This window comes from Eretmochelys imbricata, chromosome 12 (assembly GCF_965152235.1).
Source record: "Eretmochelys imbricata isolate rEreImb1 chromosome 12, rEreImb1.hap1, whole genome shotgun sequence".
NCBI lineage: Eukaryota > Metazoa > Chordata > Testudines > Cheloniidae > Eretmochelys > Eretmochelys imbricata.
The window spans coordinates 2,483,457-2,509,503 of record NC_135583.1 but is presented as its reverse complement, the minus strand read 5'-3'; the positions used below and the strand labels follow the sequence as shown (position 1 = coordinate 2,509,503).

The window sequence follows — 26,047 nt, the reverse complement described above, 5'->3', positions numbered from 1 at the left end:
TGAGAACAAACACAGCAGATCAAAGCCATGCTTCTGTGACTGATATACAAACGTCTTGTTGCCTGGATATATTCGTCTGCATTGTCCCCAAAGTCTTCCTCCTTCTCTAGTGGTTTTAGCACCCTGTGGCCACAGCCCCATATTTTAGCATGGTTTAGCTTCCAGGCCTCCGGATCAGCAGCAGGCTTGGTGCCAGTCAGCCTGGGACAGTGCTGGTATCACCCCTCATGTGGGGTCGCTGGCCCAGTTGGTTCACCTGTTTCATGTTGTGAGGCATGGTTTTAAGTTCCCCTTGAGTCCATGGGGAGGCGTAATAGGAAGTGCCGGCCCCTTGTTTAGCATAAAATGCCTGGGGCCAGTGACTGGAGCCATTGTAAGGAATTGTGACATGAAATGAAATGCCTCCTTTCCCAAGATGCCCTGGGGCAGCCCCATGAATATCTGTTTAGAAAGGCGCACATGCGGTTTTCAGCTCTCTCTGAGTAATAACCCTGTGTGAGGCATTTGTGACTCATGGCTCTGCTCTGGGGTGAGGAGAGCGACTTCTCGAGCCACTCAGCCCTACTGCTGAGCCCCAGATCGATTTAGGGCTTGTGGGAATCTGAAAATCATTGCTAGTGCTTTGTCCCATGGGGGGAGCATTTCCCATTGGCTGGGTCTGTAGAAATAAGCTTTATCTGATTTAGTCCACAGGCAGTTGCAGGGAGATGTTACTACTTCCCTGCTCCAAGGGGAAGGTCTGTCCGGTGCGCAGCGTAGATCAGGCGGATGAGTATCAAATGATGGTAGAACACAACCCGAGAATCTGCAGTGCTCGGGAGAGGCAGGCGCGGCTGCCATCTCTCCATGGTGACGCTGGCAGAGCAACTTTTGTCAGCTCCAGGTGTCACCCTCCGACTGCAGCAGAGAGGGCACAGGGAGGTTTGTAGCAGGTCGGCCCCAGGCGTTCTTGTCACAGAATCTGGCCAGTTGGAAAAATGGATTTGCTTAAAGGGAAGCTTTCAACAGGCAAAACATCCTGTACAAATATCCATACCCAACAGCTTTGTGTGCTGGAGTCGCCGTCTGCTACAATGGAACAGGAGCAGAACCTCCCCCAAGGGCTCTTAGATCTAGAGGGAGGAAGGACTGGGCTGGGCTCCCCTATGAAGCTCTGATATGTTGCTTTGCAGTGAAAGGAGGTTTGGCTGTGCCAGGATTGCAAACATCTAGGGCTCGAGCTGCATGTTTCCCTCTCCAACGAGTGGAATCCCCTGTGTGTGAAGGGCTCTCTGCAGCCTATGCCCCAAGCTGCTGGTCCTTCAGGATCCTGCCGCCCCCAGCTCCCTGATGTGGGCCTGATGGGGGAGGGGAGTTAACCCTGAGCCCCGGTTATTGGTGTCCTGCCCACAGGACAGTGTCCATCATTTATTCTGCCCATGTGGTGGAATAAATGAGCCAACAGGGAGGTTGGGTGCATGTGAATCTCTCACTCACACACCTTAGTGAACTCAAGGGGGTTCATTGCAAATCCAGCAGCTGGGACTATGCCCTGCGCATGGGACCATTCCTGGGGCCATCCGCCGAGTGTGTGCCACTCTGTCTTTTGGGGCAGCTGTCAAAGAGCTGTGGTCCCTTGTTTCGTGCTGACGCAAGGATAAATCCAGGAATTGTTTGTAGAAGATTCCACGTTCTGCCTTCACCCCAGCGGTTTTCCGCGCTTGTATGGGCGAGCAAACCCAGTGGAGACGGCTTCTGAAAATGTCAGCGAAGGAGGCACTGTCTGATGGCATTTGGCCTGCCTTCCCCTTCCCTGCATGCTGTGCCTTGCCATGGGATGCTTCAGGTCTTACAGTCTGTGCTGGGAAGCCAGCCTCCTGGTGACAGTATCGCTTGACAGGAGCTCACTGGAGGAATGAGGGGGAGGATGTGGGCTGTTTCACATTAACCAGCGGGACCTGGGTCTGATCCTGGTGTGATTCCGAGTCCAGCTCTGGAGGGATTCGCTGGCCACGTATCACCGAGCCCAGTGACAGCGTCATGGGCCCCACCTTGGGAGAGAGTGTTGACCATCGGGGCCCTGAATAGGCCCCAGCGCACAGTGAGGAAATCCAGAGCCAGCAGCAGCCTCTGTAATGCAAATAAAAGTAGCCGGAATGCTGCCTAGCCCGCGCTGCTCTAACAGGCACCGACTCTGGCAAAAATAAAAGCAGCCCCTGGATTTCCACTCCGCTTTATGCCTGGGTCTCTGCGGTAATGCAGTCATGCTGCAGGGTGTTTATTCCCACTCCGGCTCGGGCGTTTTCATGTCAGATTTCCAAGGTTTCTGCTCGCATTTTTTTCCCCCAAACCTTTTGTTACTTGAGTTACTTTGGGCTGTAAGAGGGAAAACTCTGCAAAGGACCAGATCATTCCATATCTGTTAGCATTGCCCCTGGAGCTGTGGGCCATATCCAGGGCTGGCCAGTTGGCTAACAAGCTTCCTTGCAGTACATGTGGGTCTAACCCCTTCCGCTCCAGAGTGGGGGGCTGTGCTTGGGGAGTGGGGTTGGCTGCCCCGGCAGCTTGTAGACTCCTGGGGTATGTGCTGCAATGGGGCAGCATAGCTAGGCCATGTACCATTTCTAGTGTGTGGGGTCTTGGTGTTACCAAAACCAGCTAGAGGACAGCAGTCATGGAGGAGCACCGGTGGCTTCTCTGACTGCCCACTTACCTGGGAGACCGGGGTCTGGTGTTCAAGCATTCACAGTTACAAGTATTGGGTATAATCCTGCCTCTAAAAACAAGGAGCTGACAAAGCTCACTGCACTTTCCGTTCTCTCCCAAAGGGCAGAGGGTGCCTTTCGCCGGTGAGTGGGACACAACGGGGCGCAGGAGTTAAACACATCTCAGTAGGGCTGCTGGGTGGGGGTGCTGGTCCCTGCTCTGTGGGGAACGGGGTTCTTTTTGCATCTCCCTGCTTGGGCTGGCAAAGGTTGGGAGCAGTCGTGGAGGCAGCGTGCCCAGCCTGCAGGAGAGGGAGTGAACAGAGGCCCTTGCCATTTGGGAAGATGCAACCTGCCAACTGGAGGGTGGAACCTGGGATGTTAAAGGAGCAAATAGAGGTCGCTTGGGCCTGTGAGCTCCATGAGCCCCTTAAACGTACACCTGCCAGTTCTAGGGAGTATTAGAACGGCTGCACTGGGTCAGATCAATGGTCCGTCTAGCCCAGTGTCCTGTCTTCCGATGCCAGGTGCTTCAGGGGGCATGAACAGAACAGGCAACTCTGAGTGATCCATCCGCTGTTGTCTGCTCCCAGTTTCTGGCAGTTGCAGGCTAGGGACATCCAGAGCATGGGGTAGAATCCCTGAACATCTTTGCTCATGGCCACTGATCCTCCATGAACTTACTTAATTCTTTTTAGAACCCAGTTATACTTTTGGCCTTTACAACATCCCCACAAGTTCCACAAGTTGACGCTGCGATGTGTGAAGAGGAACTTCCCTTTGTTTGTTTTAAATCTGCTGCCTGTTAATTTCAGTGGGTGACCCCTGGGTTCTTGTGTTGTGTGAAGGGGTAAATAACACTTCCTGATCCACTTTCTCCACACCAGTCATGATTTTATAGATCTCTCTCATCCCCCCCTTAGTTGTCTCGTTTCCAGGATAAACATTCCCAGTCTTCAGAGTAACAGTCGTGTTAGTCTGTATTTGCAAAAAGAAAAGGAGTACTTGTGGCACCTTAGAGACTAACCAATTTATTTGAGCATGAGCTTTTGTGAGCTACACGAAAGCTCATGCTCAAATAAATTGGTTAGTCTCTAAGGTGCCACAAGTCCTCCTTTTCTCATTCCCAGTCTTATTAATCTCTCCTCCTACTGAGGCTGTTCTATACACTGAATCATTTTTGTTGCCCTTCTCTGTATCTTTTCCAGTTCTAATATAGCTCTTTTGAGATGGGGTGACCAGAACTGCACGCGGTATCAAGATATGGGTATACCACGGATTTATATATCAGCATTATGATATTTTCTGTCTGTCTTATCTATCCCTTTCTTAATGGTTCCTCACATTCTGTTTCCTTTTTTGACTGCCGCTGCACATTGAGTGGATGTTTTCAGAGAACTACCCACAATGACGCCAAGATCTCTTTTGAGTGCTAATAGCTAATTCAGACCCCATCATTTTAAATGTATAGTTGGGATTGTTTTCCAATGTGCATCACTTTTCATTTATCAACATTGAATTTCATCTGCCATTTTGTTGCCCAGTCACCCAGTTTTGTGAGATCCTTTTGTAGCTCTTCACAGTCTGCCTGGGACTTAACTCTCTTGTAGTTTTGCATCATCTGCAAACTTTGTCACCTCCCTGTTTACCCCTTTTTCCAGATCATTTATGAATATGTTGAATAGGACTGGTCCCAGCATACACCCTGGGGGATACCACTATTGACCTCTGTCCATTCTGAAAACTGACCATTTATTCCTACCCCTTGTTTTCTGTCTTTTAACCAGTTACAGATCTGTGCAAGGACCTTCCCTCTTATCCCCGTCTTGTGCCAGAATCCATCGCTCCACGTTCCTAGCCCCGAGGGGCTCTTTGTACATAATGTACCACGTGGGACTGCAGGTTCAGGCAGGGGGAGGTGGCCGCTGGGGCAGAGAAGGTTCTTCCCACATGGAGCATTCTCAGTGTAGCATCAGCCACTCAACAGCGAACCGTTCCCACTGGGGGACCCAGACGTGCACTCTGTTCCTGCCAGTGCTGGGCCCCGGGACGGGCTGCCCTAAGGCAGCAGGCCGGTCTGTGGTGTTGCTGGAGCCCCCACAGATGGCACTGGATTAGAAGATGTGTCCTGTACCCCAGGGCCTGCAGTGCTAGCTCTTTGCACTGGCATGGCAGCCGCGTTGGGCACGGCCCCTCTCTACCCTGCTCACGAGAGCTGCTGGCTCATTTGGGAATGGTTCTGATGGCCCCAGCAGCGGGATTTGGAGGGAGTCCAACCCCAGCTCCTGCTCCTCTCCTGGAAACGGTCTCTCTCTCCTTCCCCACCAGCTGGCTACGGGTGAGGAAGGGACTGACTTAAGAAAGCAAACGCCGTTGAGCCCAGCAAGGAAATGCCCTGCCTGCTAGTAGCGCCCCCTTCTAGCTGCACTAGGCCCTGATCTCCTGCTTAGCGCTGCATCAGCACAGAGCTGATCGTGGACAGCCACACGTTGGTGTTTAACTGCATGTAGCAAGGAGGGCCAAGCAGGAGAGTCTGAGCCATGTGGACTCTCTGGAACCCGTGTGGTCAGGTCAGTAGAAATACTAGCCTTTGTGCATCCACCCTCCTGAGGTCTGTCGGTCGGTCTGCATGTGATGTGGGTGTGTAATGTGCAGCACTCCAGGTTGGTTGCCTGTTGCCTCTCAGAGAGACACTCACCCTGGTACCTTGCTTATGCTGCTGAGCAGACGCAGGCCCTGATCCTGCAGTTGGATCAGTGTGGTGGGCCCCAGCACTGCATGGGGTCTGATCGGAGTCATTGGTCTCTGTGTGGGCACAGGGTTTGCCCTTGTGGCTCCGATGGCTGGTTCCGGAGCAGCCGTTTTTGAGTGGTATCGATCCTACCCGGGCCACTGCCAGCTGCAAGGGTGATGGGAACCTCTTCACTGCCAGCAGGCATACAGGCTCCAGAGAGAAGGTACTGGTCCAGGCCGCCAAAGGGCAGTGCTGACCTGACCCGCCCTCTGCTATAGAAGGTCCTTGGTGGGAGCATAACCATTGCATCTCCCCAACAGAACCCCTAGGGGTGGGAGGCAGGGGCATCCCCTCTAGCCCTTCCGGGGGTGAATTCCCCTCGAGCACAGGCAGGTGAGTGGGAGCAGGGAAGTGGGACTCGGCTGATCTGCCCCACCCATTGTAGCTCCCCCCTTTGGTACTCTGCTGGGATGTGATTAATCTCTATTGGCGTGTGTGCTGTTTCAGGGTAATACAGTATCACAGATAAAACTATTGTTAATTATTATTTTATTATCGGTTGTGTTTGTCAGAGTGCCTGGGAGCCCTAGCCGGGACCCCACTGTGCCAGGCGCTGTACAGCCACAGAACAAGGAAACAGCCCCTGCCCCAAGACCTTATGTCTAACACACTAGCCTGTTAGACCAAGCTTATTGGAACTGAATGCATGACCTCTGTTATCAGTCCAAGTGCCACCTGGCTAAACTGGGCTCTGTTTGAATCAATTCTTGCTAGTTTTGTCCACTTAAAAGTTAAAAGGAGAGCAGCAATTTCTCCCCTGGTAGCTCTTCAGCTGCCTGTGCCCAGAGCAGGAGCGAGCCCTGACCGGTGCCCTACTGACATGCACGAAAGTCTGCCCAGATGCTGGCAGCCCTCTGTGCACGAGCTCCCACCGATCCCCAGGGAAATTCTGTGCATGGAAGGCCAGGCCTTAAGTCCGTTCCAAGAGACTGATGCACAAGCTACTCCCACTGTCTGTGGCATTTTTGCAAATTGTGGCAAGGGTTATTTTTCCCCTGTGGTGCTGGGAGCACTGAACGTGCTAGCCATGATCTGCAAGGCTGTCTGAGCTGCTTGTGTAATAATCTCCCTGTGGCAGGAACCCCTGCGCAGGGACAGCATTCTGCCTGTGCCAGATTTTCAAAGGTTTTCTCCACCTTCTTCCCCCCCCCCCCCCCCAGGTCTTTCGGAGCTCGATCTTCAGGCAGAGGCAGAAGATAACAAGATTGGAACTCACCAGGCTCTGCTGTCAGTCAGCTGTGCCTCTCTGAAGTCACGCCCTGCCTCCACAAAGGATGCTGAGACTGGAAGCAGTTTGCTTCCTTTCCCGGAGCCTGCACCCATACAATCCCTCATGGACCTGCCAACTGAGGGAGAGAAACTGGAGCACTACACCCGAGCTAGGCCCCGACCCAACCGCAGGAACAAGCGGCCTCCAAGCAAGCCGAGTGTAAGCCTGCTTTTCATTCTTCAGTCAGGCAGGGCTTAATTATGTCACGGGGAAATATCTTTAATCAGCAGTTATTCCAGCCCTGAAAGATGAAAGATACCGAGCAGCAGCTGTTTTATTATGCAGTCATCAGCTGGGCTTCGGCTGCTGCTGGTTTTTACCTTAGAGGAGAAGGTTTTAGCTGAGGGTATGTGGTGGTTTTATATTGCCGGTGGATTGCTAAAATCTTGAGATGCTGCAGCAATGTTGTAGATGTGACACAAGCAGAGAAGCTGCAGTTTGCATGCAGGGGCTTTGCCCATTTGCAGTGTCGTTTTCTATCTGACTATATTGATTTGAAACCTTTTTGGCTGGCTTGAAGGTCTCTGGTGGGGGTGTATTTCCTACCTACCGGAGCCTTCAGCAAAACTGGGAAATTTGCTTTAACTCTTAGATGCTTGTTTGCCCCAAGGATGCACTGGCCTGATGAGACGGCCCTTATCCTTTTGAACAGATTTGGAATTAACCGTGTATCTTTTCCACAGTAAAAAAGCTCACTGACTGTTATATGGCTCTCTGATACTTCTGACTCATTTGATTAGTTTCAAAAGTGACAGGATCTGCCCCCTTTCTGTCAATCAGTTCATTTATAACTCAGCCTTAGGCCTCGGGGGAAGGCAACATAACTTTGGGGGGCTGTGAAGTTAGAGCCTAAATAAAGCGAGCGATCACCATTCCTGGGGGAGGTGGGTAGTCATTTAGGCCAGACTAGCCCATCTCACGGCAGGATGGTTTTAAAAAGCTGAGGAGCAGAGTTTGGTTCCCTTGTCAAGCTGTTTCTGTTAATTGATCGTTGGCTGGCTTCGTTTTCAAAGCAGGGGATTCTGTTTCCATGCAGAATGAACCCAGCGTTTGTCCAGCACACAGGGAGAGTCTGGTGCTCCCCAGCCCCTCCTGGGAGTAAGCATCAGCTCTCGGTGCAGGCAGGCTGCAGCTCCCCTACGCTGATGTGGCAGGGCTCAGACTCCCGTACGTGGGCTTTGTTCTGAGCAAGGGTAATGGGGGTGTTGCCCCCCCCCAGGCTCCCAGTGGTAGAGGCCTGGCCCACTCCAGGTTCATGTCCGAGGAGGTGCGGCCCACCCTCCGAACCCCACTCTGCACCAGTGCCGCCTCCCTGGCATGTAGGGGGCACAGAGGCTCCCTTTGCGCAGCCTACCCTCTCCCAAGGGTGAATTCCGCCCTGGGACCTGCATGGCATCAAACCTGGCACCTGCATTCCAAGCTCTGCGGAGCTGCCACCTGGCAGGGGCATTGGGAGAGTCCCTGGCTGAGGACCACGTCGTGCACTGGGAGTCACACTGGGCTGGCCTCTCATAGCATGCTTGCATCTACCCCCTTGTTTAGGCATCTCCTGTGGGCCAAAGGGGTTTGATGGGATTTTACCAGAGGGCTCAGCAGGCTGCCGCTGATTTTGCGTCTCTCCAACGTCCGGGTTAGCGACTGTGTCCCTGCTCCGCAGCTGTTCTGGCAGACAGGGTGCCCCTCTGACCTCACGTCTCGCCTTCCCTCTCTTCCACTGGGGCCCAGCAGACACAGCCAGAGGGAGGTAACTCTGGCATCAAGCAGGGGCTGTGTGTTTACACACAGTGCAGGGGGGTGGTCAGCCAGGCATCCAAGGTCTAACACCATGAACTGGAAGGGAGAATTGCTTTGATTGGAGAGAAACCATTCCTGCTCCTTATTGAGCCTGAGATGATAAAAGTCTTAACGGCCTCTTCCCAGCAACACAGTTCCTTGTGTCGATGAGAGCAGGGTAACCTCCAGCCTCCAAAGAGGAAAGGCTCTTTAGGGTCTCTCCTTTCTCCCTGCACCACCGAGACCCAGGAACCTCCCCTGCTGCGTCCCCCCAAGATTTCACTGGGCTCAGACCTGGCATGTGCAGAACATTGCCGCTGCTGTGCTGGCATCCAGGACTGGCAGTAAGAGAGCTGCAGCCTGTACCGGTGCTCACCCCTTAGGGGACTGGGGCTTGCCAGCCCTGATTATAGAGTGAGGCACCCCTGGGGTGGCTCAGGGGATTCCCTAGAAAGGGCAGCAGGGCGCTGCACAAAGGGCAAAGCTCCAGAAGCTGTGGTTGAATCTGCAGAATGAGGAATGGCTCCTGCGGGGAAGACTGGAGACCAGGGAAGTTGCCCTAGGCAGGGAGGCCTGTGAGAGACCCTGACCCAGGGAAGAGCCTGCAAAGGCCCCAGCCAGGAAGGCCTGGGAGGAGAAAGAGGAAGCTTGGGTTGGGTGGCCTTAGGACTATACTTGGTCTGAGGAGTGGAGGGTTTTGAGGGCTTATTTTACATTAATAAGCCCAGGCCCTAGGGAGGGGTATTTTTGCCCAAGAAAAAACTTGAAGGGAAGTTTTATTTGAAAAGTCCCAAGAGGGGAAACGGAGGCAGGCTGCCTCTAGCGTGAGCCCAGGCCACGGGGGTGCATGGGAGGCAGCCGGCCTGATTCCGCTGCCTCACTAACTAGCAAGCTATATTAGCGGTACAGTCAGGCCCCAGGTTTGCATGGCTGCTGAGAGTATGAGGGTGATCGTCTTGACACATCTCCTCTACACGAGAGAGGATGAGTTCCCTCCCATGTTGGCCAGTCTAGTAGCAAGTTGCTCCTACAGACAGGGACAGGCCCAAGGGACTGGCATGGCACTGCCTTTGGACTGTGGGGTTTTCTAGTCCGATCCAGGCAGGAAGAGTCCTTACGGGTTAGTATTGCCTGAGCGTTTGGCTAGGGCCGTATCTGACAGAGGTGATGTGCAAGTGGATGCTTAATACTGGCATTGCTCTCCAGAGACACAAATAATGGTGGAATGAAAAGCTGGTATAGATTTAAATGCCGGCAAAGAAGAAATAGCCTTGCGCTTGTCAATTGCAAGCCATCAACCCTGTGCAGCTCTTGGGACCGGACCAGGGTCGGACTCTTGAGGGGAATACTTAGCGCTGATGTAGCTTGTTTCTCTCTGTCCCTTGGAGATGGTGGGCCAAGGTCTGCACTTGGAGCGGTAGGGACCCTACTAACGGAGTCACTGCAGCTCGTCTGAGTGTGCCAGGGATTTGACCTAACTTTGGGGCAAACACTGTTCATCCTTTCCCAGGCTGCCCACCCTCACCTTGGCTCTGGGACGAGGTGCTTTGGCATCTGCCCCTTGCAACGTCTGGTTTTGTTGTGCAGTGCCCTCCTTGCTCTGCAGCTGCTGCTCACTAGTCAGGTTCTCTGCATGGTGCCTTCGACATCTGGGGCTGCTCAGACATGCCTGAAATGGTTAGTAGAGAACCCCAGCATGCTAAGGGCACCTTTGTGCCCCACGGCCGTTGCTCGGGTGCCTCGGGCTGGTTGTAGGTAGCCACTGAGGTAGCGCACTCTATCAGGAGCCAGTCCCAGTTCGCTTTACTGGCTATGGCCCAAAGGTCAGCTTTTACAGGTGCGTATTTAAGGTTTATACACCTGCTTAACTACTTTGCTGAGTCGGAGAATGAGCATCCCAAGGATAATTAAGCCACTGAACTGTGGCTACCTCTGGGATGCAGAGCGGTGGCTAGCAGGTGTAAAGGCATTCTTCAAAAGACACACTCTGTGGCAAACACTTAGCAGTGAAGGAGAGACCCTGGTTGAGACCTCATTAGCATTTCCTGCAAGCACCAGTTTGGCCCAGTAGGAAGAGAAATCAAAATGTTGGCTCCATCCCAGCCAACGCTTGGCGTTCCTGTGAGCTCACAGGGCTTGGGAGTGCTGCAGAGCTGCTGCAATTTGAAAGTACTTTTTAATTCATGGCATTGATGGGACAAAACGTCTGAGTTAACTGACCTAGAACTAGGGACGAACATGAGCCAGACACCCCCAGACGCTGGGGCAGTTTGCATCTGCAGACAATGCTGGGAAAGAATCCTGACTACTCCACACAGGCCCATGCGAAGGGCTCTGCAAAAGTTTTGCCTCGTGAGAGGCCTGTGCGTCTGCATGGTGGGAACAGAAGCAGATGGCTCTGAGAAGATAGGACTGTGCTTAAAGCTTTTGCCACCTCCTGTAAGTAACCCCATTAGAAGGGGCTTTGTAGCCCAGTCCTCCCTTTGTGCATTGTATTTAGACTGGGGGTCGTGGGAGGCTCCTGTGGCTTTTGATGGAGCTGTGGAAAATCCCCAGAAGGGAGCATTCAGTTCACAAGGCAACAGATCCCATTTTAGCGCTCAGTAACTCCAGCCCTCCATAAGCATGCTTGAATTCTGCCAGAGCGGGCTGCTGCAGGTGAGTGGGGAGGAGGAAGTGTGGGAGGATGAGAGCCCTTCCAGGTGTTTAGCTGGGATTATTACAACCTAGCAGCTGCTCTGTGTCTGACTGCACCCCCAGGGAGTCCATGGCCCTCCTAGCAGTCGGGGAGGGGGCTCAGGGGGGCAGTGTTCCATTCCACGGCCCTGTCGATAGGACTAAACATATAGAATTATGATAACACTTTGCACTTGGTGCTTTTACATTTTCTTTCCAAAGGGCCTTCCACACAGTAACTAGTTCATCTCTGCAGCCTTCCAGGGAGTTGGGTAACCCCATGTGACTAACCCCATTTTCAGCTGGGGAAACTGAGGCACTCAGCAGGCTGCACCCAGATCTAGGGGAAAAGGGTGCAGTTCTCCTGGGCCAAAGTGAATGGGGCTGTAAATGGTGATGTAAGTTGCTTATTGCATATACATGCCCCTGAAAATGGGGCTCGTGGTACTAGTGCTTTGGCCGTAGCCTTGGTTGGACAGTGCTGTTGTTGCACCATGTTGGCATTCAGTGTGTGTGCGCAAAATAAGCACGAGATGTGCCGGCTCAGCAGGCGGGGGTTGCACAGGGGTGAAGATCGCATAGCTCTCCTGCCCTGCTTTATGTTACACCCCACTGGTTAGCTGTTCATCTGGCTAGTACCCCTTCTGCCTGAGCAACAGTGAGCTGTAGCTCACGAAAGCTTATGCTCAAATAAATTGGTTAGTCTCTAAGGTGCCACAAGTACTCCTTTTCTTTTTGCGAATACAGACTAACACGGCTGTTACTCTGAAACCTGCTGGCAAGCAGTTACCCAACTGGCACTGTGAAGGGGCAGGAGGGTACGGGCTCCTGTATGCCAGGCTTGGTCTGAGCGTTGGCCTCCCCCTGCCTTTTTAGTTCCTTGAAAAGCTCCTGTCCGCTCCCTGTCTCTGGAGGCGGGAGCTGGCTGGGGTCTGCAGTCCTCAATAACAGAGTGTCGCTTGCTTGTTGATGTCCCCTATTCCGCTCGCCAGTCTCCACTCCGCCCCTCGAGGGGTGGCTAGAGCTGGTCGCCACCCAGAGGCAGTTGGATGCTCTGAGCTCACCTCCCTCACTCTGGGAGGCAGTTACCTGGCTGGTTTCCAGCCCCCGCCCTCCCCATTGGAGCCCTTGAGCACAGTTGCCCCGGTCTTGTTGCTCAAACTGCTAAGCCATAGAGACCTTCTGCAAGAGCAGAGATCGTGTTTGGTGGGGGAATCGGAGGGGTCCCATTCTGAGAACCGCAAGTGATTATCCTCCGAGTGCACACATCCTGCTGGGTTCCTCTCTTGTAGTTGCTGAGGGCTTTTGTCTGCCATGCAAAATGCTCCCTAGACTCGGAAAACAGCCTCTAGAAATCGACTCAGCAGAGAGCTGTGTGTGCTGCAGGCATTGCTCTGCACAGGGGCGCAGGCCTATAGCACCGCCTTGGTACGACACAAACACCGCCTGGGTTGGGAGTGAACCTCCAAGGCTTCCCGCCAGGGGAATATCCCAAGCATCCTGGAGTTCCTCAGAAGGCCGGTCTTTTGTGTTTCTCCTGTCAATCAAAGCACATGGTTGGGCTTGGGTGTGAACGCGACCCCAGGGTTGAAAAGGAACTGCTGGATGGCACAGGCCAATGCCCCATGTGTTTAGCTGGGGGAGCCCCCACGGGACAGGGCCCTTCTGATTGGTCACACTTAACCCAGTCCTCACCTTTGCAGGCAAGGCTGCACGGGGGGAGGTGGGAGTGAGACGAGCAGGAAGGGCAGAGAAACCCTAGAGAGACCAGTGGGATCCAACACAGGAGTGGAGAATAGCAAATTGGACCTGGGAGAACAAGCGGTGTTTGTCTGGGGGAACCTCTCCGGTTCCTATGGCCGTGGGGGGAGCAGCCAGCCAGTCAGATGCACACGTGTGAGGGGAATGTGGTTTGGGGGTGGACCCAGGCCTGTTACAAGATAGCGGGTCGTGGCCCAGGCTGTTGAGTGACTGACACATTTGGGCCACGATGCTCGGATCTGGGCTCTGCCATAAAGTAAAGATAGAGGCTCACTGGAGCAGCGTGTGAGGAGAGCAGTGAAGGGGCCAGACATGGAGGAGGTGAGGAGTCCTTCGTGGGATGAAATGAAGAAGCTTGGGCAGGAGATCTGGGCTAGCAGCTGGCCAGCAGGGGCCTGCTCCCACACACAGGAGTAGTGGTGTTTCCGGGGGACCGGATCAGACCCATAGCACGTGGAATCGTTTCCTAAGGTAAATGATGAAATTCCTTCCCCCAACCCTGGCTGCATAGATCATTTAGAAACCACTGGGGCAAAACACTGGCAAAGAATCTGTGGAGAGCAATCTGGCACCAGGGCAAGTACTTGGAGTGGGGGGTGGGTTTCGCTGACCAGAAATTGGAGACTATACGGCATACAAATGATCTGACTCCTCACAGCTCTGATGTCACCCAGTTTTGGCCTAGAATATTCCCCATATTTGCAATCTGTATTCGGTGGGGTGTTTTCTTAGGGTGTTAAAAACTGGGCGCCTTGTCCTGGAGCTTTTCCAGTAAGTCAAAAGTGAAATGGAACACACGCAGTCTCCCGCTGTCCAGGCGAAAGCGTTTATGAGACCGCTCCTGAGTCTGTCACTTGGGACACGTGCCCCAAGGATGTTGCTGGGAAGAGGAAGACTGGGCTGCTCTTGGCCATCTCCCTGGAACCGGGTGCAATCTCTTTACTTGGTAACATCACCAAGCATGAGCGGGCAACAAGTTCTAAAAGCACCACGTGGGCAATTTTCAGACCTAGGGCCGAGCAGCTGGAAATGCTGCACAATAATGGCAGGGGGAGCTTAGCCATAGCACAGGCTTTGGCTTCAAGCATCAGCTCTTGGGAAGGCGCAGAAGAAAACACACTGGTGCAAAGTACACTGGGGAAGCTAGGCATCACTCCAGCCCGGCTAGGCTGTTTCTTGGAGCTGGGTGTATGTCTGAGCCTGCAGGCAGCGTTGTTTGGGGACAGCCGGGAGGTGCTCCAAGGCTGTGGAGGGTTTGAACTGACTGTCAGGCCTGCAGCTGTGCGCCCTATAACAGGGAAGAAACCATTTAGATGATGGAAGCAGCGCTTGGCTTGTGATCTTATTCTGGAGTGGTTTTTTCTTTACGTCCCTTCTGATGCACAGCCACGTGGCATTGAAGGGAGGCCTTGTGAGCTACTGCAATGGCTCTTGACCTTTCCAGACCACAGTACTCCTTTCAGGAGGCTGATTTGTCTTGTGTACCCCAAGTTTCACCTCACTTAAAAACTCCTTGATTCCAGAATCATACATAAAAATACAGAAGTGTCACAGCACAGTAATACTGACAAATCACTGACTTTCTCATTGTTACCATATAATTAAAAATAAATCCATTGGAATATAAATACTGTACTCACATTTCAGTGTATCGTATAGGGAGCAGGATAAACAAGCCATTGTTTGTATGACATTTTAGTGTGTACTGACTTTTTGCTAGTGCTTTTATGTCACCTGTTGGCAAAGTGGGCAAATATCTAGAGGAGTTGATGTGCCCCCTGGAAGAGCTCTGCTACCCCCGGGTACACATACCCCTGGCTGAGAACCACTGCACTAGTGGATAGAGCGCTGTCCTGGAATTCAGGAGACCAGGGTTATATTCCCGCCTCTGCCACTGGCCTGCTAAGAGACCTTGGGCAAGTCTCTGTGCCTCAGTTTCCCGCTCTGTGAAACAGGGATAGTGTTGCCCTCCTTTATAAAGAGCTTTGAGATCTGCTGATGACGAGTGCTAGGTAAGAGCTGGTTGCTAGTACTGTTATTTTATTATTATTCAACAGCAAATTCATACAAAGGTGTGTACGTGCGCGTGCAATTAAAAAGCAGCTGCATCAGTAGGAACGTCAGGGAGTGATTTCTCGCTTTCTCCTGGGGGCGTCCCCCTGAATTCAGCTTCTCCCCTGGCGTCTCGCCTCCCCTCTTCCCTGCTTCTGCAGCACTGAGCTCTTCTGACTGTGGCACTTGCTCGTAGGTCCAGCCAGCCCCGACTGAGAATGACGAGGACAGAAGCATTACTTGTGTGGATGAAGGGCTAGAGGAGTTCTTTACCAAGAAGCTGATCCAAGAGGAGCCGCTGTAAGTAAACGAGGTGTATTCAGTACTGTAGCTGCTACTGGGCCATGCCCGCTGTGTGTCCGCTCTCTGGCAACACAAGCCCTGCCTTCTGGACCTCCGTGGGCCTCGCTGTCTGTGTACAGGCAGTGACGCACATGTACCAACCCACAAGTCCTCGGAGCGTCCAGTCCCTGATCCACTGACCATGCACAGAATTACCTGCCGTTCCCACAGGGACGGGACTCCGCAGCTCATGAGTTACACCTTAGAACACAGCTCTGCTAAACATAACATCACGCTCGCATGATCCCAGAACACTGGAGAATTGGGGTCATGCCGGAGGGGGCAAAGCGGCGTGCCCTTCATAAAGGGCATCCTCTGTCCGCTACCAGACAGAGCCACATCTGGTTTGTCCCTGTACCAGATGGGGGACAAACCACCCCAACAGAGGACTGTCCATGCCAAAACTGGACAAGGGACCCCCTTAGCTTAAACACACAGCACTTTGATCTAGTTATAGTGAAAACAAGAATCAGTATATTATCAAAGAGATTCAAGTGAGTGTGAATAAGCATATTGGAAATGGTTACAAATAAAATCAATAACACACTTTCTAGAGACCGAACTTAGTTCACAAGTTCTCCTCCTGTCTAAAGAAGCTTGTCTTACCCAAAGATTTCTCCAGTGTTTTCAAGCAAGCCTGGCTGGAATCCCTTTTCATGAAGCAAACTTCCTGCCCATTCACTTCCTTGCTGAAGGAGTCCTCTTTGCACTCCCAAACTAGACAAAAACAAGCCTTTGATATTTACATCAAGACAGGGTTCCTCTCCCCCATCCTGCCCCACATCTATCTCTTCCTGCTACTTTCCTTCTAAAGTCCCCTCTGCTCTTCATTAGCTTAGAATGCCAGTGACTGCTCCTTGTGAACCAGACAATGCTCAATTTACATGTAAACAGATTAGATGAACAAACCGCTCCTGTCTGACAGCTAACCTGCTTTTCACATTTGATGCAGGCTGTAAGAATGTAATTGTCAGTGTATATACAGAACTTCTTACATGACAGCTGTACATGCATTTCACAACAGTATCGATGACCAGTGTGACACAGGCTTTGAGCCCTCACATGGCATTCTTTGAACTAGAATGTGCATACTAAGCCCAGGGGAGTCCTTTAACAAGGCCATGTGCCAGTTGGCATCAAGAGGTGCCTGGGTCACAAGCTAGTGCTAAACTGGGGAATCGCCCTCAGTCATTCCTTGGGGCAAAATTACCTTGCATGGTTTGAAATTCAGGTCACTACTAATTAATAGTTGTCAATGCTTTTAAACACCATTCATCTAGCACTCCGAGTGCCTTGTGAGAATTTGCTAATATGTTCACAATACACTATCTGTGTTTGGGTGTGGGATCTTATAGGAATCATTTCACCCACTGCAGAAATGCACTCATGTCTGGGGTGCTACACAGCAACTGTTTAACAGCACCCAGAAATGATACACCGCAGTTTTGGTCAGGGGCTGAGTAAGAATCTGGTTCAGAGCTTTAGCTGGTCTGACTTCAGTGGCACTCACCATCTGATGCCAGCTGAGGACCTGGCCCACCAAGTCCAACTGGAAGTGCAAGGGGGCATTTAGGATGTTAGAATGCCATTCCCTGAACTGGAATGAGCCCAGGACACTGGGGTTCGCACCATTACACTTAACAATGAGTGTAGTGGGCATCTCCCTTTGGGGTCCCGGCCAGAAGGTGGCCTTTGAGAAGTGAGGCAAGGTCGGCTGATGCACCAGACTGGGCGCTGGGATTTGAAACTAGCCCTTCCAAGCCCATGGCCCTTTGGGAGGAAATCGGTGTACAAGGGCAGTGGGAGCTAATGCAGTTAGTTGGGACCTGGAAGCCAAAAGCGTGTGGGTTGTCCTTCCAGACTTGCTGTGTGTCCTCGGGCAGCTCACTCCCGGCCACCTCCACAAAGGCTCTGGGAGGGCTCGTTCACTGGGGCTGGGAAGGCAGGAAGCACTGAATGTGGGCTGAACATTGCTAGGGGCAGATCTTAGAAACCAGGCAGCATGGCCTGTGCAGGGCTTAGCTCAGGTGTGTTCGCAAACAAAACTCTGCCCCCGCCCCTCCCTGCACAGGAGGAGTCAAAATTGAGCTAGATTTTCTCTCCTTTGCTCCCTCTCCTTTCTTATCCTTCTCCGGTCTCTGTTTTCCTCATTGTCCCTTGCTCTGTCACCCCTCCCACAAGCAGCCTCCTGCTGAGCAGGACTCTCTTCCCTGTCGTTGTGTCGATCTATATTTCCTACCACTTGTCACTTGGGCTTTCCATCCAGCTAGCGATAGTGATCCCTGTTGATGAAACTAGTGTTGAGATCTGCCCCCCCCCCGCCCCCGTCTCGGTGTAAAACTCTACTCGTGCATCCTGCTGCACTGGGAGCCAGAGGTGCTCCCTGATCGAGACATCCCCTGAACTTGGCAGAAGCCCGGCTCTGAAATGCACGACTCTTCATGGTAAGAACGAGAGCCAGGCACAGCCTCATGCAGTGCAGTAGTTAGGTTTTCATACCCAGCCAGCTGTTGTCCTGGCCAACTGAAGTTGTCCCCATCCTGGGGGAAGAGAGCACAAGGGTTACTGGGTGGAACCTGCCCTGCAGGGAAGAGGGGAATTGTAAAGGGCTGGGCTGTATCTAGCAGCCTGTGCTGGGGAAGGAGAGAAGGATGTCTTCTGTGATCTGGGCACTCACCATGAACAGTGGTGCTGAAAGCAGCAGTGCCCAGAGGGGAGCTGGCGGGGTTCTTACAGAACCAGCTGTCGGCCCTTGCACCTGAGGCTATGTAAAGCCGAGGAAGAGCCAGCTTGTGTCTGCTACTAGCTGGAGTAATGGTGTGGCCACCCCGGGCTACCTTCACGGGCCGCCTAGACACACCCCTATTTACTGCTGGCTTCTAGGGAGTGTGGCCATCTCTACACTCTGGGACCATGTCAGCCATGGAGGAAAATTGCCATCACGCCTGCCCAAGTGGGAGGCCTTGGGAAGTCCCCTCCGTGTTCCCGGCCAGGAGAGGAGGGTACCACTGAGCTTGCGTCCTGGTGCAGGTTGAGACGGGACACTGGGGCTGACGCTGGTACAGCCTGGATCTCCACCCATGGCAGCTGCGGTCAGTGACGGCTCCTGGTTCTCCACCTCCCTCTCGCGTGGTCCCTGGGACTTGGCAGCCCCTGTGGCTCAGGGAATGGTGGTGTCAGGAGCCGGGCCTAGTCAGGGTGGTTCTGGGACTGGCCATGTCTCTCGAAGCCGCCTGACCTACTGTGTATGAAACGTCTTCAATTATTGACTTGCTAGGGCAGAAATCCTGGCCGATTAGTGTGAGACTGCAGAGCGGCGCAGCCCCGGGGAGCGGCTGAGTGCTGGGGGGACGTCCGGCCCGTCCTTGTGGGGGGACGGCTGCTCGGTGTGGGCCGGGAAAGTGTTGGCACAGGAACCTTTGTGCTGGAGAATGCTAACGGCACAGGTTGTCCCCAGGGCCAGGGACCCCGACCTGCCTAGCTACAGTCCAGAGCTGAGAGGCGGCCGCACCTCTGCGGCTGAAGCTCCTGGAGGGGAGACGGTGAAATGTGCAGCTAAGTGTGTCTGCAATGAATCTCCCAGGTGGGGATCCTGCCGTGCCAACCCCCATTTCCCAGCCCCTTCCCAGAGCCCCGCATCCTGCTGCCCGCTGGGCACCCTCCAAGGGCTAGGACTGGGGCTAGGCTGCGCTCCACCATGCCCCCCCCCACACTGATTTTTCTAATCCCAGTAGCCAGGGGGAAGTTCAAAGACAAGGAAACAGTCAAGAGGCCACCGAGCCAGCTGCCTTTCCAAGGGTGTGGTGAGTCCCCTCTGCTGTGGAGATGTTCCTTTCCTGCCCCTTCCCTGTGGACTGGCTCCCCAGGCTGCAGGCTGGCAGCAGAGAAGTGCTTGACACAGTTCTTGGCATTGGGGGCACAGTGATTCTGGTACCTGCTCTCAGTTCATGTCTCCGATCAGCACCTGTGCTAACTCTTTTCCTGGCTTCCTCCTCTTGCTCCAGCCCAGCTCCCCGGGGGATCTCTCCTGGCTCAGCCCGCCTCGTGCCGTCTGGCACCCGGACCTTCAAAAAGAAAATAGGAAACTTCTTTGCGTTCAAGAAGCCGAAGTCCAGCAGGGGCTGGAAGTGCGAGAAGGAGCCAGAGGGCAGCCCCTCAGCAGCCAAGGGCAGGAAGTCCACTCGCAGTGACATTTCAAAGCCTCCCAGTAAGGCAGGGGAGCCTGGGAAGGCACTGAGCAAATCCGAAGAGGGTGGGCTTGCTGTGGAGCCCAGGGCCAATGCAGAGCCCAGCCAGACCCCCGATGCCGCCCACAGGATCAGGCCCAAGTATTCCCGAGAGGGCAAGTCACAGTCCCTCATACTCCTGTCTGGTGAGGATGAAGAGGTTCTAGGAGCGAAACACGAAAAGGTAACAGCCCCCTTCCCCCACCGCCCCAATCCTAGCCCCCGGGAGCCTGTGCTCCTGGCATTTGCCCCAGTTTAGGGGTGTCCTGAGTGTAAGGGCCCAGTTCATCCCTGGAGTCAGCACAGGGGAACTTGGCCCTCGAGTGTAGCAGGTGCTTTGCTAAGTAGCTGCGCAGCAGAGAGCAGGAGCCCGGAGCTCTGTGTTGTGTGAGGTTTGTATCCCCCCGGCTGGCCTGAGCTGCAGCCAATGTAAAGGGGACTGTTCATGGAGGCTGGTTCTCCAGCTCTCAGACTGCCTGGCCCAGCCTGTGTGGGCTGGTGTCTCCAGCCAGGGGAACCCTAAGGGTGATCCAGGGTTCACAGGGATCTGTGGGATGACTCCCATTGACCTCAGGCGGGTTTGGATCAGGCCCCAAATCCTGGCCTGTCCTAGCCAGTCTTGGCTGCTGGCTGCACTACAGATGGGCTTGGGCGTCGGGCTGTCTCCCTGCTCCGTGCCTGGGAAGCGGCAGGGGACTTTGGGGGCACGGATGGCACCAACCAATCTAGCACTGTGGGGCCTATTGTTGTTGGGCCCCTCCCTGCTCCTGCCCACGTCCCTGGGGGATAATTGGGGGAATTTGAGGCCTGCCCCAGTAACGGAGGATCAGAAAGAGCCCGGAGCAGCCAAGGACCGGGAATAGCTGCTGTGATACAGCTGGGTGGGGGAACTGATCTTAGGCAAACACGCGCCAGAGGGAGCTCCAAGGGTCGGGTGACCAGATGTCCCGATTTTATAGGGACAGTCTCGATGTTCGGGGCTTTGTCTTATAGGCACCTATGACCCCCCATTCTCGTCCTGATTTTTCACACTTGCTGTCTGGTCGCCCCATCCGGGGGGTTGTAGCACCTGCTGCAGTTCTGGGCAGGAGATCGGGGAGGGGACCGTGGCTGCAGCCCAGCAGCGAAGTACAAACATTGTGTCCCGAGCCAGACTCGCCTGGTGCCGTCAGTTACTGCCAGGGGGCAGGCGTGTCTCTTGGCAAACCTGCCCTCGGCCTGGCAACGTGAGGGGAGGGATGGATCTTGCTTCGCCCCCTGGGGTACGCTCTCCCCCTCCCGCTGGCCCTTGTACCCCGGTGGAAGGGGCTGAGTGTCATAAAGGAGCCTGGTTCTGGACGGGGGAGGATCCCTGGAGCAGGCCTTGCAGAAGGCTGCAGTGGGGTTGGGGGCAAGGCACAAGGCCATGCAGCAGTCGGGGCAGGCATGGCATATGGGACAGAGCTGCAGCATGCAGCACCATGGGGAACTCTCGCAGGACAGCCTGCCAAGGTGCCATGGCATAGCCCGGCTCCCCACGGCTCTACAGGGCTGCTGGGGGCCGGGAAGCCGCCCATACCTGGGCGGGCTCAAAGGTGAAAGCCACGGGGCCTGCCCAGCACAACGGGTGTGGGGGGCCCTGGTGACTGTAATGCAGCCACCTGGGCATGCCCCCGGCTTTGTCCTGTTTACCCTTCAGAGGCAGCCCTTTGAGAAGAGTGACGGGGAGATCCCCAACTCCTTTGAGCAGCGCGTCCATGTTATGCTGCACCGGATCGGGGTCACCAAAGTCCTGTCCTCTGAGGGGAAGAAGAAGCAGGTGAGAGGAGACACACACACCCCCACCCTGGTTTTGCTGAGTCACCTTCCCCCCGCTCCTTGTCCTGCCCCACGGAGGATGGCTCTTGAGGTTTGTGTTCCTCGCCTACAGACAAAGAGTCGGCATTGCATGGAATAACCAGCAGGAAGGTGCTGCTCGGAACCCAGTCCCCATCCCCCCAGCCTTATTGCTGCCCCCCCTCCCCATTTACATGAGGGGAATGGGCCCCCAATAGGCAAATATCACCAGTATGCTGAACCCTTCACACCCCAGCATTAGAATTTAAACTATGGCAGACTGGCCAAGTGCTCAGAGTACTGCAATGGCCTGGCACATGTGCGTACACTGCTGCCTTCTATTGGGTGTAATCGGAACTACAGCTGTGTGACATAGGCCCTCCACTGCCAACAGCTAGTGGTGATTCTCCATTAACTGAGATGGTAAGCAAGCAGGAAGGTGTGAGTTCTGTGCCCTCTGTTGCAGTGATGTGGTTACATGCAGCGTAGGGGTAGCTGTTTGCTACAGCATACTCTCTTCTCAGTGCAAAGGCTTAACGCGCCCATTCACCATTCGTGAAAACAAAAGTGTGGGGACACTAAGAAAGGGATGTGCCAGCAGTGTGACAACTGCTCCAGCTAGCAAAATGATCTAGTGATCCTTTCTGGTCTGAACAAAAACAATGAGGAGTCCTTGTGGCACCTTAGAGACTAACAAATTTGTTTGGGCATAAGCTTTCATGGGCTAAAACCCACTTCATCAGATGCATGGAGTGAAAAATACAGTAAGCTGGTATAAATATACAGCACATTAAAAGATGGGAGTTTTCCAGTAAGTGGGGGGTCAGTGCTAATGAGGCCAATTCAATTAGGGTGGATGTGGCCCATTCTCAATAGTTGACAAGAAGGTGTGAGTATCAAGAGAGGGAAAATTATTTTTTGTAGTGACCCAGCCACTCCCAGTCTCTGCTCCTTCTGAGATGAGCCCTTTACATGAGCAGTAAATCTCCGAGAGCGTGGTGTGTCCCAGGCAGGCATGATCTCACTGTTTCAGGTAGTAAGTTGTTTGACAGAGCATTTGCTCCATGGCAAACCTGTGGCATGTTAACAGATGGGGACGTTGATACAGCAGAACTGTCTGTAGGACTGATACAGCAACAGCTTTTGGGACCTCATCTAATGCAGAGAGCTGGCATGGGTAAAGCGTTTTGCCATGGAATGAATAATCCTGATGGCTGGTTGTGAGGCTTTGGGGATTCACCCAGCCCAGTGTGGGGTTGTCACCACCTGCCCTGGAGCCCTGGGTGTGTCTGTGCTGGGTAGCTTTGGTTCAGAGCCCCACCAGCAGCATGCTCACAGCACAATGGGGTCCCCTGGGCTTCCACCAGCCTGGTTGCTCCTTGTAGGGTGACCCCAACAGCCCTTCTGGTCCCAAGTGCCCCCAAAACTGACTCCCCTGCAGTGGCCCATCCCTCTGACTATACACTGTCATGGACTCACAGGAGTTGTGCTCTCTCTCGGCTCCGTACAGTCCCTGGGAGGAACCCCCTTCAGTGCGACAGCCCTTCTCAGAGGTCCACTCTCTTGGTTAAGCCGTAGGCTCCTCCACCTTCTGGAACCGCACCTCTCTGAGCCCTCGGCATGCCTGTCTCTGCCCTGGGCCCCCTCAGGGAGTCCACTCACTCTGGAACTCTGGGGCCTCCAAACCCAGAGGAAATAATGCGACCCCGATCTCTAGACCGGAGTGACTCTCAGCCAGTGTAAAACAGGAGGGTTTATTGAGCATCTGAACATAGCCTAGGAGACTCTCTCAGGGCCTCAGGCCTAGCAATACTCAGGACAGTATATCTAGGTCTCTCCAGCCTCCAGGTGGGCTCTAGCTGCTCTCTGCTCCCAGCCCTGAGACCCCCTTCTTCCAGCTGGGCATCTGATATCACCATCCCCCAAGTCCCACTTCTGTCCCAGGTAAACAGGATGCCTGGGCCTCCTCTCCTCTCATCCGACCTTTGTTTTCCCTCTGGCTGGAACCGTCTGGTCAGGTCACCAGGGTTCTCTCTCCGCAGCCCATTGTCTTCACACTAGCTGTGATTCCCAAGCGGGGTCTCCCGGTCACTAGTTGCTGGGGTATCCATTCTCCGGCCCATTTGCTGGCCCTCTATAACAACAAATTCCCACTCCCACCATCTCATTAAACCAGTAACACACAGGGAAATGGAGTCCCATGCCCTCTTCATGCAAACCATTGAAAACAACAAGAAAACTCCCTGCTTCGTCACACACTCTGAGCTGATCCCAAGCTCGCTGCCTCCAAAGAGCCAGTGCACAGACCAGCTAGGTAGCTCAGCTGAGCATGTAACTCCAGCTTGGAGATGGCTTGTAATCAAACGAATATGTATGTTTAACAGAGACCCTAGATTGAAGTGATTTCTGGCTTCGAAAGGGTTATAAACAAAACAGAACAACACACTTTCTAGGGTCTAAAACTGAATTCAGTAAGATGTAGCTTTGCCTAACATTGTTTCTTCCTTACCCCAAGTTGTCAGCAGTCTCCAGTTTGATGGGATTTTCCAGCCAGGATCCAGCCCTCACAGAATCCATGTACTGGTTTCTTTGTTCCCTCAGGAGATGAATGACTTGAACGTCCCTTTGCCCCTGCTCCTATTACCCCAATGTCTCTGTTTCAAGAGCCAGGGTGGCGTCTTGGGGTGCAGACTCCAGCCCCTGTCATGATCATTAAGCAGTCATCTCCCCCACTTGCTCGCTTTGTTTACCTTCTATGTAAATGTACCTTTCATTGTTCTATGTGGTCAAGCTGGTCAGACAAGTAAATCCCTCTTCCTTTTGTCTAGGGCAAGCTGGGCTTTCTGAACGTATTCCCAGCATGCATCTCTAGCTGTTTGTACGCAGCCTGTCCATACATTGCACAGTGATTATCAGGACCAGCATGTCACCAGTCAGTGTATGAGACTTCACACGACACCTTTTAAGTACAGATGATGACAATGTGCAGGGCAATGAGTGGGTCAGGCCTGATGTGTCAAGGGAAGGTGTGCCCTTTGCCACTTTGCACTGAGGGGTCTGGGGGTGACGCTTGTGTTTAACATACATGGCTAGTGGCTCCAGGTGAGTAAGGTGATATGTAGCTTGAAGCAGGGCCTGTTAGAGGAGAATTCCTGTGGGCTCTTTTTTTAGAGAATCAAGGGGCAGTTTGAGAATCTACTAGGACTCCAGAATCTTGCTTTGTTGTAATGCAGCTGCCCTGATTTTCAGCAATATCCTCTCGTTTTGTAAGCATGAATAACTGTGTTTTGCAGCTGCTAATGGCAGGTGTCCAGGTGGATAGCTGAGTGCTGCCTTTTATGTGTGTGGTTTGTTATGGGCATGGGTTACCTAGGGAGGTGGTGGAATCTCCATCATTCAAGGTTTAAAAGATCCAGCTTGACAAACACATGTGGGATGATTTAGCTGGGGTTGGTCCTGCTTTGAGCAGGGGGTGGGACTAGATGACCTCCTGAGGTCTCTTCGAACCCTAATCTTCTATAATTCTATGAGTCTGTGACCTGTGAGCACAAATTAAGAAGCTGCATCTCCACTTTGTCCCATGAAAATCTGCAACACCATGTGCCAATATTGACAAGGAAGGTGCCAGCCTACAGGGTTGCCTTGAAAGGCCACAGGGGCCAAGAGCAAAAGGTGAATGGAAGCCTTCTGTGAGCAGAGCCGGTGGGCATCCCCTTGGAAAGGAAATATCCTGTGAGGAGGAGCAGAGAAGCTGTGGGAGCTATGGGGACTCGGCATTGCATTGGCTCAAATGCACAGAATGCTTAATGTGTTTTTCCCCAGCTCTTCCGTGAATATTTCCAACTCTGCTGGGAAAGGCAGGGGATTGTGGGAACAGCTCTCCCTTCCTCCCTCTGGAATTGAGAGAAGCCCTTCATTAAGCATCTGCATTGCTGCTCCTCATTACCACCAAGTACGTATGTGTTGGACAGCCCTATAGGGGATAGAGTGGGGCTGCTTGCTGCAGAGTCATGAGGGCGTAAGTGCACAGAATTACAGCTGTGTTCTTTGATGTGAGGTCTTTGGGCAGAGAGGGTGTCTCCCTGCGTGCATCCACCATGGTGATGCCAATGGGGACCCGTGGGTGCTGCCCCAATATACATGTTAAATGGCAGGTCAGCAGCATGTCCTGACACTGCCCCCAAGCAGGAAGAATGAGTGCATCTTGTGCAGGTTCCATGAGGCAGATTCACATCAGACCTGCTCTCTGCACTGGCTTCCCATAGGAAAAAGAATCCGATTCGAGGTTTCAGTACTTATCTTCAAGTGGTCCATGCCCAGGATATCTGCTAACATTGTGGGATGAAGATGTCATGGTCAACAACCCTGCTCCTCAGGCACAGTGGAACTCTCTGCCACAAGGGGGAAGTTTGGCTGTGCAGGAGGCAGAACTTTCTTGGGCTTGGTCCTGGAACTCCCCCAGGAGCTAAGGGTCATCACAAATCTTCCCACCTTCTCCTCCAGTGCCAGCCATGTTTCTTGAGCCTTGCCTTTGCCAACATAAACTCAGAGCAACGTATAACATCAAAATGGCCCGACTGAAACAAGGCCCTCCATGGTGCACCTGCCACAGGCCGAGGCTGAGAGAACGAACATGGGACCGATCATAGTCATG

The 26,047-nt window shown here is 53.4% G+C and overlaps 1 protein-coding gene across 1 annotated transcript in view; it reads left to right on the top strand.

The window, feature by feature from the left end:
- Window positions 1-26,047, top strand: part of CARMIL2 (capping protein regulator and myosin 1 linker 2) — a 139,302-nt gene that overhangs the window by 96,461 nt on the left and 16,794 nt on the right. The window contains exons 31-34 of the mRNA XM_077830718.1: window positions 6,639-6,907; window positions 15,207-15,310; window positions 19,357-19,762; window positions 21,257-21,376. Of these exons, the coding sequence (XP_077686844.1) occupies window positions 6,639-6,907; window positions 15,207-15,310; window positions 19,357-19,762; window positions 21,257-21,376 (899 nt within the window). The remainder of the gene's footprint in view (window positions 1-6,638; window positions 6,908-15,206; window positions 15,311-19,356; window positions 19,763-21,256; window positions 21,377-26,047) is intronic.